The 11,825-nt window shown below is 35.2% G+C and overlaps 2 protein-coding genes, 1 long non-coding RNA gene and 1 pseudogene across 9 annotated transcripts; 3 read left to right on the forward strand and 1 right to left on the reverse strand.

Annotated features, from left to right (window-relative positions):
• Positions 1-1,573: 1,573 nt before the first annotated feature.
• LOC132308794 (uncharacterized) lies at positions 1,574-5,101 on the forward strand. Of its 7 annotated transcripts, none has more exons than XR_009482480.1 (9): positions 1,574-1,655; positions 1,753-1,837; positions 1,974-2,076; positions 2,244-2,516; positions 3,568-3,636; positions 3,892-3,967; positions 4,045-4,109; positions 4,349-4,655; positions 5,033-5,101. XR_009482480.1 is itself a non-coding variant. In XM_059807015.1 (9 exons), exons 4-8 carry the CDS (start codon positions 2,289-2,291, stop codon positions 4,418-4,420), a joined length of 510 nt encoding a protein of 169 aa, XP_059662998.1. In that variant the 5' UTR covers positions 1,574-1,655; positions 1,753-1,837; positions 1,974-2,076; positions 2,244-2,288; the 3' UTR covers positions 4,421-4,442; positions 4,521-5,101. The 7 variants fall into 7 exon arrangements, 6 of the variants coding, with proteins under 6 accessions (XP_059662998.1, XP_059662999.1, XP_059662996.1 ...); XM_059807015.1 differs by having other exon boundaries at positions 4,349-4,442; positions 4,521-5,101; XM_059807016.1 differs by having other exon boundaries at positions 4,349-4,442.
• On the forward strand, positions 4,528-6,259 carry LOC132308795 (uncharacterized; annotated as a pseudogene).
• A 2,148-nt stretch (positions 6,260-8,407) lies between these two features.
• LOC132310021 (F-box/kelch-repeat protein At3g23880-like) lies at positions 8,408-9,664 on the reverse strand. The gene has a single exon (XM_059808262.1). The coding sequence runs from the start codon at positions 9,662-9,664 to the stop codon at positions 8,408-8,410; it is 1,257 nt and encodes a 418-aa protein (XP_059664245.1).
• Positions 9,665-9,682: 18 nt separating this feature from the next.
• LOC132308796 (uncharacterized) lies at positions 9,683-10,768 on the forward strand. The gene is made up of 2 exons (XR_009482481.1): positions 9,683-10,395; positions 10,524-10,768. It is a non-coding gene; the product is annotated as an uncharacterized LOC132308796 (long non-coding RNA).
• Positions 10,769-11,825: the final 1,057 nt, after the last annotated feature.

The following is an 11,825-nucleotide window of genomic DNA, read 5'->3' on the forward strand; positions in this document are numbered from 1 at the left end:
ATATAAATTGTAGTGCAATATAGATATATATATATATATATATATATATATATATATATATATATATATATATAAATTGTAGAAAATGGAAAGGCAAATAAAATACTCCTTCCGTTTCAAAATACTTGTCCATTAGTCTATTTTGAAATGGCCCAAAATACATGTTACATTAAAAAAAATGAATGTTCTATTTTTTATAACATTATCAAATTATCTTTTTGACTAAATAAGTGCACTATTTATAGAGTATTATAAAGGGCGAATTTAGGAATTATCAATAGAGGTGGCCAAATAAAATTGCCTATAATTAATAATTAAAAATTGTGCCAAATACTTTTTTTTTTTGGCTGGGTTAAAATTGGCTATAAATTTTATTTTATTTTATTATTCATAAAAAGTTGGATCCCCAAATAGGTCAAGAATTTTGGAATAGAGGAAGTACAAACTATCAACAACTAATTAAGCAATGGGAATATATAAAGAAATAATGTACTTACAGAAGTAAGAAAATATTAATTTGCTACTCAGGACGGACCGGACTTCACTCCAACCTCACCCTAGATTTCGCTTAGCTATGTTTGATGGAAGTAGGGATGACAACGAGGCGGAGTTGGGACAGGTTTGGCTTAACCCTACTCTGCCCCGTTAGAATTTTCATCTTACCAACTCCGCTCCTATTTCGGAATAAATTTCTAATTAGTATATCATCCCCATCCATACTCCAGTAGATAAAATACTAACTCCGCTCCCATGTACTTCGTCTAATTGATAGGTGGAGCGGTTTATGCCACTTTTATTATTATGTAAAGTTAAAAATAAAAAAAATAAATAAATAAAAACAAACTAGCTCAATGTTATCAAATTAGGCTAATAAAAAAGTTGGCCCAACTTTAAATTACTAAAGTATTAAATATTAATATATTAATGGACACTTATAACAAGAAAACAAGCTCCTAACAATATTAAATATATATTTGGATTAATTTCATTGGCACCCCCCAAGTTTGGTCAAATATCACTCTCAAATATCTTTCGAAAATAATTATCACTTAAGTCCATTTTTACTTTTCCATCATAATCTTCATTAATTAAAAAAATAATAATAATAAAAAAGCAACTTTGTCCCTAATTTTTTAATCTCATTTATTCTTAAATATCAAGTTAATTAAATTATTATTATACTCTCATTATTAAACCCAACTATCACCACCACCCGCACACTCACAATACGAGAATTCGGCAAATTTATATATACATATATCAATATTTACACGTATAAACATATAACTAGTTACACGTTGTATAAACGTTGTATAAATGTGTAAGTAGATTAAATCGAGATTTATAAATGTGTAAGTAGATTAAATCGAGATTGTAATATCAGTATTTAAACTCGAAAGATGCTTGGGTGATATCAAGGGAAAATTATTTCAAAAAAAAAAAAAAAGACTTTTTGTGGTCAACTTACAAACCAGTGGAATCTAAGTTCCATATTTTCAGAGAAATGGAATCTCTTAAAAAGGTTATTACAAAGTAATGAATTTTTTCGAGATGACCAAATTACCCTTTGACGACTCACTTTACCAAAGTCTCGCTAATCTCTCTCCCGATCTGCACACAGACATTCGAAACCCTAGCTCTCAGCAGAATGAACTGTTAAGTAACTCTCACCTTTCATATACATATTTAATACACACACAATTTTATCTTCACTTTCACCTCTGATTCTCTTGTTTCACTCTGTTCTTACAGTGTCCGGCTAGGTGCCGGAAAGCCGGTGGTTTTGAGGAAGTCTAGGTTTCTGTTCGTGAAGCGATTGATAGAGAGACATATATCGGTATGTTCTTCTTCTTCTCTTTCTTTCTTTATTCCTGTTTTGCGTGCTTCTTCAATACGTTTTGTTTGGTTAGTGAGAAAACCGTACGAAAAATGAAGAGATTAAGCTTCTGAATCTTACACTTTTCATTTTGAAGTTCTCAGGGAAAGAATTTGATTTACTCAGCTTTCTAAAATCATTCGCCCCTGTAGCAAACCCACCATATTCAATCTCCCAGTTTAATCAATCACTCTCAACAGGTAAGATTGTTCTGCACTCCACTCTCTGCGTAAAAAAATAAGTAAATTATATATACATATAATTTATGTAAGCCTTAATTTTAACCCTAAATTTGTAAGTCCTTAGTTTTAGCTTATGAAAAATCTAACTAATATAACTAATATGATTATCTAATTTCTCTAAATAGTCATTCCAGTTGAGCTCCAAGCTCATATAGTGTGTGTTGCGTGAAATGGCACCGGGAGGGTTAGATGCAAGCTGCTCTGCCTCAAAGGAAGAAGAATTGCCGGCTAATGTTGTTGTCGGCATGGACCGTTTGGGAATCGATGGAGGAATATCTTCAAATGGAAGCTCCCAGAGTAACAAGGAAGATGACGAAGGTGGTGTGCAAATCAACTGCTTTTCCGAAGCGTCGGATAATGTTACTCTCCACTTTCAGATCATACGTCTTCAAAAACAGGTTGGTTTTCGTCATCGAACCTTCCTTTCATGACTTGTTTGCAGTGTCATCACTTATACAACCATTAATTTGATTATTCAATGATTTTTTCTGGTTTATATTCGGATTCAAGCAATTTACTTGATACCCCATTTCACAATTGTTGGAACACTCTTATTGTTACTTGATTTTAATTGCTGAGGGTTGTTGTAATTTACTTTCAGATAAACACAGATTATTGATGTGGTGTATGCGAAGCATTGTTCAGATGCAGTAAAATTACCCAATATAAGTAGTCATCATTTGAGGTTCAAATTTGTGTTTCTGTTTTTGTGTCAGCCACTAGAGATTATGTGATTATGTAGATGATATGCAGCTTTTATTTCCTATGTGAATTTGCATTTATCATACTTTGTCACTGGATTATTATATACTTTAACCAATCTTTTTAGATTTGGACTGTCAATGTGCTTACAGTAGATAAAGAATCAAGTGAAATTGATTCTCAAGCTCTAGATTTTTGCTTTTGATTTTATGTTAATGTTGCCAAATTGAATTGACTTCATTTTTCCGAGAGATTATTAAAATTCGAAGTGTCTAGATATTGCTTGATGCTGGCAGGAACTGTGTTCTGGACTGTGGGAGATGATTCTGTTGACACTATATGAAAAATCACTTATTCTGAGGATACCATGTCAAAAGTCACTTTAACTTGGCAATTTTTATTTTTGTGTGTGTGTGTCAAAAGTCACTTTCAGAATGCTCGTGGCACCCTGAACATTAGGCATTTGTTTTAAATGCAACTAACTTGTGCAAACAAAAGAAATCAGCATGATGCACATTAGAACTCACAATTTCTAATATATAATTTTATTTTTTTTTACTGTATTTATTTACCATTTTGTTTTTTACTTGCTATGATATCATAACTGATACAAAGTATTACTCAGTCGTAAAAAGGAAAATGGGAAACTACTCAATGCTTCTGAACACAGATTAAAAAAAAGACTTTCTAGTCCGTTCTTTAGCTTTCTTCTCTCTGGTGGTTCTATTTACTATGCTGTTTTTGTAGATATATGCATGGATCGGTTGCAACTCAGCCAAATTCGGAAATTTATATACAGCTCTGCCGGCAAGACCTGTAAGTTGACAATTTCGACATCATGCCGGTCTTCCTATTTTTTCTGCCATTCATTGTTGATTCTTTGGGATAAGATTTTCTATTATTTCAGCAAAAGATTCAATATCTAAAGTTCAATTTTGATAATTTAGAGAGGGAATTATAAATAACTCCATGTGTTGATAGTCTTGCTATACTTGCTTACAAATATTCAAATCATCTGTCATTGTTATTTTATTAGTCATCATCATCTTATAGTTTAATGGTTATGCGCAGAAAAACACAGTTAGTGTTACTTCCATAATTGGGGGAGCTTCTGATAATACAGGATCTGGCATTGCTCGTCGATTAGGTAAATTGTGATACGCATTAATTACTATCACAATATTTTATTTGGGTTCATGGGCTGACATGCAACTGTACTCACAGTTTTGAAGACTGGTCTAAATGTCATATTGGCTTGCAACATTCCAAAAAACAGCCCCATGCGTGTGGTTTAATCTCTCTCTCTCTCAATGTTTATATGAACAATATACATTTACATGAATATTTTATTTCTTAAGTTCTATTTATTCCATATTTTGTGATGTTTAGCTATTAACAAACTGACTTGATATTGTGGATTTCATCAATCAGCCTTGTTTGGGTGCATGCGTAATTTAGCGTGTTGGATGTTCTTGTTCCTGGCTGTAATACCTTGTCTGGCCTCTTTTTTCCTTATGGTGGTTTTCAGGCAGATGCCGAGAAAAAGCTGGTGGAAAAACTAATCAATCTGGGATACGCTAGGTCAAAATCCAAAGGATGAAAGTAGCTGAAAGCTTAGACTGGTATGCTAAATATGAAAGATACAATTAGTTTGTTTATACTTTATAGTGATTCTGCTGGCACTGTGATACCCACTATAGCCCGGGAAGCTGCAACAAGGAGTTATGGCACCATTGATGGATCATGCTATAGTGTTTTACATTCTGGTACTCCTTTTTCCAATGATCCCGTGCTTTAAAGTCCTGCTCGCGATAAGTACAACTGTTGGTAACAAGGTCTTGTTACATAAACTTTAACTTGTCAATTTTTTTGGGTGTGTGTGTGTCAAAAGTCACTTTCAGAACGCTCGTGGCACCCTGAACATTAGGCATTTGTTTTAAATGCAACTAACTTTGTGCAAACAAAAGAAATCAGCATGATGCACATTAGAACTCACAGTTTTCTAATATATATATATTTTTTATTACTGTATTTATTTACCATTTTGTTTTTTACTTGCTATGATATCATAACTGATACAAAGTATTACTCAGTAAAAAGGAAAATGGGAAACTACTCAATGCTTCTGAACACAGATTAAAAAAAGGACTTTCTAGTCCGTTCTTTAGCTTTCTTCTCTCTGGTGGTTCTATTTACTATGCTGTTTTTGTAGATATATGCATGGATCGGTTGCAACTCAGCCAAATTCGGAAATTTATATGCAGCTCTGCCGGCAAGACCTGTAAGTTGGCAATTTCTACATCATGCCGGTCTTCCTATTTTTTCTGCCATTCATTGTTGATTCTTTGGGATAAGATTTTCTATTATTTCAGCAAAAGATTCAATATCTAAAGTTCAATTTTGATAATTTAGAGAGGGAATTATAAATAACTCCATGTGTTGATAATCTTGCCGTACTTGCTTACAAATGTTGAAATCATCTGTCATTGTTATTTTATTAGTCATCATCATCTTATAGTTTAATGGTTATGCACAGAAAAACACAGTTAGTGTTACTTCCATAATTGGGGGAGCTTCTGATAATACAGGATCTGGCATTGCTCGTTGATTAGGTGAATTGTGATATGCATTAATTACTATCACAATATGTTATTTGGGCCCATGGGCTGACATGCAACTGTCCTCACAGTTTTGAAGACTGGTCTAAATGTCATATTGGCTTGCAACATTCCAAAAAACAGCCCCATACTTGAGGTTTAATCTATCTCTCTCAATGCGTAAATGAACAATATACATTTACATAAATATTTTTTTTCGTAAGTTCTATTTATTCCATATTTTGTGTTGTTTAGCTATTAACAAACTGCCTTGATATTGTGGATTTCATCAATCAGACTTGTTTGGGTGCATGCATAATTTAGCGTGTTGGATGTTCTTGTTCCTGGCTGTAATACATTGTCTGGCCTCTTTTTTCCTTATGGTGGTTTTCAGGCGGATGCCGAGAAAAAGCTGGTGGAAAAACTAATCAATCTGGGATACGCTAGGCCAAAATCCAAAGGATGACCTTAGTAGCTGAAAGCTGAGACTGGTATGCTAAATATGAAAGATACAATTAGTTTGTTTATACTTTATGGTGATTCTGGTGGCACCGTGATACCCACTATAGCCCGGGAAGCTGCAACAAGGAGTTCTGGCACCATTGATGGATCATGCTATAGTGTTTTACATTTTGGTACTCCTTTTTCCAATGATCCTGTGCTTTAAAGTCCTGCTTGCGATAAGTTCAACTGTCGGTAACGAGGTCTTGTTACATAAACTTTTACAAAGTTTAGTCTGTACGTTGGCTACTATATAACTGAACCATTGTAGGATACTGTTGAAGCTCTCTTCCTTCTTACACAGGTCATCAATATACTTGCTCTATATTTAAAGGGTGCAACTGGAATTGTTCGTTTGCTTATGTGCAGTCTTCTTAAGTTGTAGTACTGTGCTTTTTGGAAATGTGCATGTTTTTGGGTTGAAAAGAAAAAGGTCCGTCACCCATTATTAGTCCCACCTATGTGGGTTTCTTATTGGAAGTGTTTCTTTTCTTCTTGGTCATTTTGTGTGTTCCTAGGGTGTAAAGACTTGTCATGGAGAGAGATTCATTGAGGTACCATGTAGCAGCAAATTACAACAATGAACAATCAGCTTGCGGTATGTGTAATTAAAGGCAGAGCGAAAGCCTAAATTATTAAGCGTTTGAATGATTTATCCTCCAGTTATCGTTGTTTGTCTTGAGAATAAGTATTCATTTCCTCCTTTTCGGTGTCAGAGATGTTCATTGTATTATAATTTTCCTGCTTTCGGTGTTGGAGATGTTCCTTGTATGATAAGGTCGAAAGAATAATTAAAAACAAATATAAAGGTTAAAGAAGGCCTTTACTAAACCAGAGATTGAAACAATTAATAAGAACAATGCATTTGCTGATGACTTCACAATTAATAGTGAAACTTCAATAATTGAGTGCATTCACATGTTTTTGAGTGTGTCAGAAAGCTGCCTTAGGTCTCTGCTTCTTTATAAAAGATATGTAGATGCAGTCTAGGAAGCCCAGATACTTCTGTTAGAGTGCCGTGGCGGTATCGGATACTTGGAAACTTTTATAATATGCGGATATGGCTCGGACACGTATTGGATACGGCTAGAAGTATTCTGAATAGTAAATATTTTATTTTCTGGTCAGACACGGTTGAGACACGACATGGATACGGCAATGATACGTTTTGGACACTTTCAGGATGTTGATTTTGTAATTATTTAAAAAAAAAAAATGAAATTTAATACAATCTAAAATATATTGTGTTAATTAGAAGAACAACATAAAATTTAAAAAAACAAAAATAACACTGTGTCCTGACGATCTCAACTTTCAGAATCTGAGTGAGTGAAGGGGAACTCCTGAAATCGGCTAGTGAATTGTTGGGAGAACTTCTAGAGCCAACAGCGTTACATTTACTGAATTCTTTATTAAATTCAGCTCAAGTGAAACAGGAACACAAGTTCCAAATTCTGGACTGGTTGTTCATTGATGAGAGTGATTTAATGATTATCCCTGGAGGTCAGAATGGTAACTATAGGACTACTTCAATCTATCTTTTAATTGTAATGCTATGCATGGAGCAAGAATATTATTGCTTGGTCGGGTTGCTTTATTTCTTAGTTTTTTGAAAAGTGCTGCTGATCTTGAAGAAGATGTAATACTAGGGATCACTAGAAAGCTTAGATGGCTTTTTAATGTTTTAATCGACGAGGAGGTGTATTCTTCCGTCCTTGCTTTGCGAGTTCCTATATTATATGGTTCTAATAAAACCCCGGAATTAGCTTATGAGCCTATGTTTTCTAACATTCTGCATGCACTGAAAACGTAAGTGATTGTAGTCAATTCCAGTCCAGCTTGGGGTGAAATGGAATCCTTTTTGCTCGAAAACTTCTTGCATCCTCACTTCCTTTGCTGGGAGATTGTTATGGAACTTTGGTGCTTTATGGTGCGTCATACTGAAATAGACATGGTGACGATAAACTTTGCTTATTGTTGAGATTTGTGGCGTCTTCAAATTCGGTTCTTGTTCCTGGTAGTGCTCTATGCAAAATTGCAAGATCAATTTGCATGATTCTTTCATGTTGTCCACAACCTACGGCAGATGGAGCTTACAGTTTCATTGTTGGCAGTAGCGGATCCAAGTTGTCATCAATTATGTTTGTAGCCTTGCTTATGTCGAACAAAGAATTGTAACGGAATATTTTGAGTTCGTGGAGAGCTTCAATGATGATTAATCGTTGAGAGTGTGCGATTCTCTAATGCGTTACTGTTATGTACCTTGATGCTGATTATTATGAAGTTTGGGAATATACATTCTAATTATGGTAATTAATTAACACAACAAAAACAAAACAGAACAATTACGCCATTTTTTTCCATACAAAAGGAACAATTTATATTTCTTTCAATATCTAATATCAAACATAACAATCATAAGACATGAATTAACTTACAAACTAGAAAAATAGAAATTATTTGATGGACTTCCTTACAATTGTAGGTTTTTAACTCTTTCCTTTTCCTTGAGGTGTTGGAATGGGAAAAACCAAACTATCCACAATAGAAACTGCCCGTAGCCTAGCGTCAACCTCTGTTTGTCCAAGAGGAGTGCACGTGTTGTTTTTAGGATTATAGATGAATAGTTTTTTGTCATCAAGTATCATCACAATTTTACCTTCCTTGGTAACACACAATAGCTTCAAAGAACTTATATGTCTCTCACGTATCCAGTGTGGGATGACAATTAACTTGGTCCAAGAATGATGCTCACCATATTGCTCCATAGTCCACACCTCAAAATAGTTCATATCACTGGTACTAAAATATAAACTGAGGCATCCCTTCAAAACCGTCAAATCAAACATATCTCCATCATTTATACAATTTGGTGATGGCATCTCCATGAACTTGTGATCCACCGTGTCAAAGTAAACAATCACACACCCATATTGCTTCTTAGATTGGTTTGTAACGGGTTTTGCATTGCAAGAAACGAGGAGATGTTCTTTGTAGGAATCACCGAACATAAAAGTTGGTGGATCAGAGGTTCCAACCATGCCCAATCTACCGGGAGAGGGAGGTCCAACTCTAGCAGAGGTCGACGACTCTCTATTATCATTATTATTGATCAAGTCTTTATAAGCAACCATGTGTAACACTCCATTGACAATAACGCCAGAACCACTGCGATAACCCAAATAAGGGAAGTGCTTAGCCTCTGTCCAGGATTGACTTCTGAAACTGTAAACCACAAAATCTCTTGCACGGAAAAACAGCACCTTGTAATCATCCAGGAAAGAATCATAGCAAAATCCACGTGGTGGATAATTGTGATATTTAGGAGGACGTGAGAACCTCTTGTATGCTCCAGTGGATGGATTCCACAGTACACATATGTCGTCCAGAAACAACAGTACTAAACCATTACAAGAACAACTCAATACAGCAGCTTTCCTATACTTCTTAAATGGAAAGCATAGTTTTTGCTGTGAATTATCACTGCAGTCATAGGCTATGGAGTCGAAATTTTTGTGATTACGTCCGTTGTAGCCCCAGCGGATGATACTTTGACGGTCAAACTTAATTGATTCATTGAGACGTGATCTCGCGAATTGGGGATCGGAAATTGCATCAAGCCATGATTTACTAACGCACCTGAATCGCAACACAGACTTGACGGGTAGTCTCAAGAGTATAATGTGTATGATTTCATATGGCGTGTCACCATATGAATTTCTTCGCATTCTTCTTCGTTTTATCATGGCTTCGCTCTTGTCAGCAGCACAAGGATTCACTCGTTTTATCATGGCTTCGCTTTTCTCAGCGGTAGAAGGATTCATGCAGGAAGGGGAAAAGTTGGCTTGATGAGCGCTCTTCTTTCTGACTATATATACATATATAACAAGAGGGTCAACTAAATAAGTTACCAATTAAAATAATAATCCTATTCTACTCGGGATTTATTTAGTTCAATTCTAACTCTTTCCTAATCCAATTCTAATTCTCTTTACACTCCTAAAAACGAAGGAATTAAAACAAAGCCTAGGCTTGCTTGCGTAAGAAGAATATGGAGTGGAGTTAGCACTTTCACAATCTGAACGAAAGAAAGAAACATATATAAATGATTGATTGTGTATGATTTAGCCTAAAATGTTTCCAAATCGATGGAAAGAAGGTCGTGGTTGCGTGGTGACTTCGCAAATCAGGAGCAGCGTGGATGTTTATGATGATATCGGTGCTCCCGAACCTTTGTCTGTTTCTGTAGACACATACGGGACTGGCACCATTTCCGACGAGGAGATTCTCAATATTGTGAAGAGGGAATTTGATTTTGGGCCGGACATACTTACCATGAACCTGGATCACGAGAGGGGTGGTGGCAATGGCAGCTTCTTGAAGACCATGCTGCCCATGGATTTTTTTGGTGGATTTCACGGGGTAGGAAATTGTGAAGCCCTTCGATTCGGATCCATTGGGATATCATGTCACTGAGGTACACATAATTTCCTGCTTGTGTTGCTGTGTCTTTTTATTTTTATTTTTATTTCCTGGGTTTATATTTGCCATTAATCTGGATATAGTTGCCATCATTCTTAATCTTAGCACGGGTGCAAATGGCAGGTTCTGGAAGACTGCTGTCTATTGGAAGTTTCGCAGGGACTCTTTCTTTCGCACTCTATGGTTTGTTCACTCAGCTTGTTGAATAAATGAAAACAACATGGCTTGCTTGTATTAGCCATCTATGGTTTGTTTTACTCCGCTTGTTGAATCATTTTTCCTATGATAGAAAACAATATGGCTTGCTTGTATTTACCCAGTGTTGTTCAATCATTTTTCCTCTGTTGAAAACATCTCATTTGGTTTCTCTTTTGTTGTTTTGTATTATCTGAATCATTTTTCCTATGATGAAATCTTTATGTTATAAAAAGTAAATTCTCATCGCTAACCATTGTTTCAGGTCTTTAAGTCATCTATCTTTGAGTGGTCTGTTATTCCATCTCTCAGATACATGCTCTATTCGTTGATGCTTCTTTTCCTTTGTAGTTGGTTTGTTCCTGTTAATAAAAAACATAATCACAACTCTCGATGAATCAAGATTGGCTCCCGGAAAAGAGTGTATACCACCATATCAACTCCGTTGCAGGTCGGTGTGAAGCAGTGAAGTCGATATTTTACTCCTCTCTGTTTTGAGATACCAAATACAATACACTATATCAGTCATCACCACTTAACAACCCAATCACACCACCACCACCACCTCCGACATCAGGATACAACAATAAAAAAAAAAAAGAAAAAAAAAAAAACAGAAGAAGAAGATATAAGTAATATATATTTTTGCCATTTTATCCATATAGTCATAAATAACTCACTAATTTGAAATTTAGATCTACACGTTATTTTTGTTTTCTTAAATTTTATATTGTTTTTCTAATTAACACAACATATATTTTAGATTGCATTGAATTTTTTTTTCCCTTCAAATAATTATAAAATCAACCCGACTAATCCTGAAAGTATCCAAAACGTATCATTGCCACCATGTGTCTCAGCCGTGTCCGACCAGAAAACAAAATATTTACCATTCAGAATACTTCTAGCCGTACCCGTATCCACACATGTTCGAGCCATATCCGCATATTAGAAAAGTGTATTAAGTATCCAATACCGCCACCGCACCCTAATAGACCTATCCGATACCGCCACCGCACTCTAATACAATGTATCTATATATCTTTTATAAAGAAGCAGAGACGACCTAACGGCAGCATTCAAACACACTCAAAAACATGTGAATGCACTCAATTGTTGAAGTTTCACTGTTAACTGTGAAGTAATCAGTAAATGCATGGTTTCTCATTAATTGTTTCAATCTCTGGTTTAATCCTCAGTAAAGGCCTTATTTAACCTTTATATTTGTTT

This window comes from Cornus florida, unplaced genomic scaffold, assembly GCF_030987335.1.
Source record: "Cornus florida cultivar Cherokee Brave unplaced genomic scaffold, ASM3098733v1 CherokeeBrave_3.0.0_Hap2_Chr05, whole genome shotgun sequence".
In the NCBI taxonomy this organism is placed as follows: Eukaryota; Viridiplantae; Streptophyta; class Magnoliopsida; order Cornales; family Cornaceae; genus Cornus; species Cornus florida.

What these genes read in the sequence shown, in the direction of transcription:
- LOC132308794 (XM_059807013.1), top strand. Translation starts at nt 2,289, where the DNA reads ATGGCACCGGGAGGGTTAGATGCAAGCTGCTCTGCCTCAAAGGAAGAA. An exon ending in TCATACGTCTTCAAAAACAG is followed by an intron (nt 2,517 to 3,567) that starts GTTGGTTTTCGT and finishes CTGTTTTTGTAG; the next exon opens with ATATATGCATGGATCGGTTG. An exon ending in TGGCATTGCTCGTCGATTAG is followed by an intron (nt 3,968 to 4,044) that starts GTAAATTGTGAT and finishes CTGTACTCACAG; the next exon opens with TTTTGAAGACTGGTCTAAAT.
- LOC132310021 (XM_059808262.1), bottom strand. Translation starts at nt 9,664, where the DNA reads ATGATAAAACGAAGAAGAATGCGAAGAAATTCATATGGTGACACGCCA.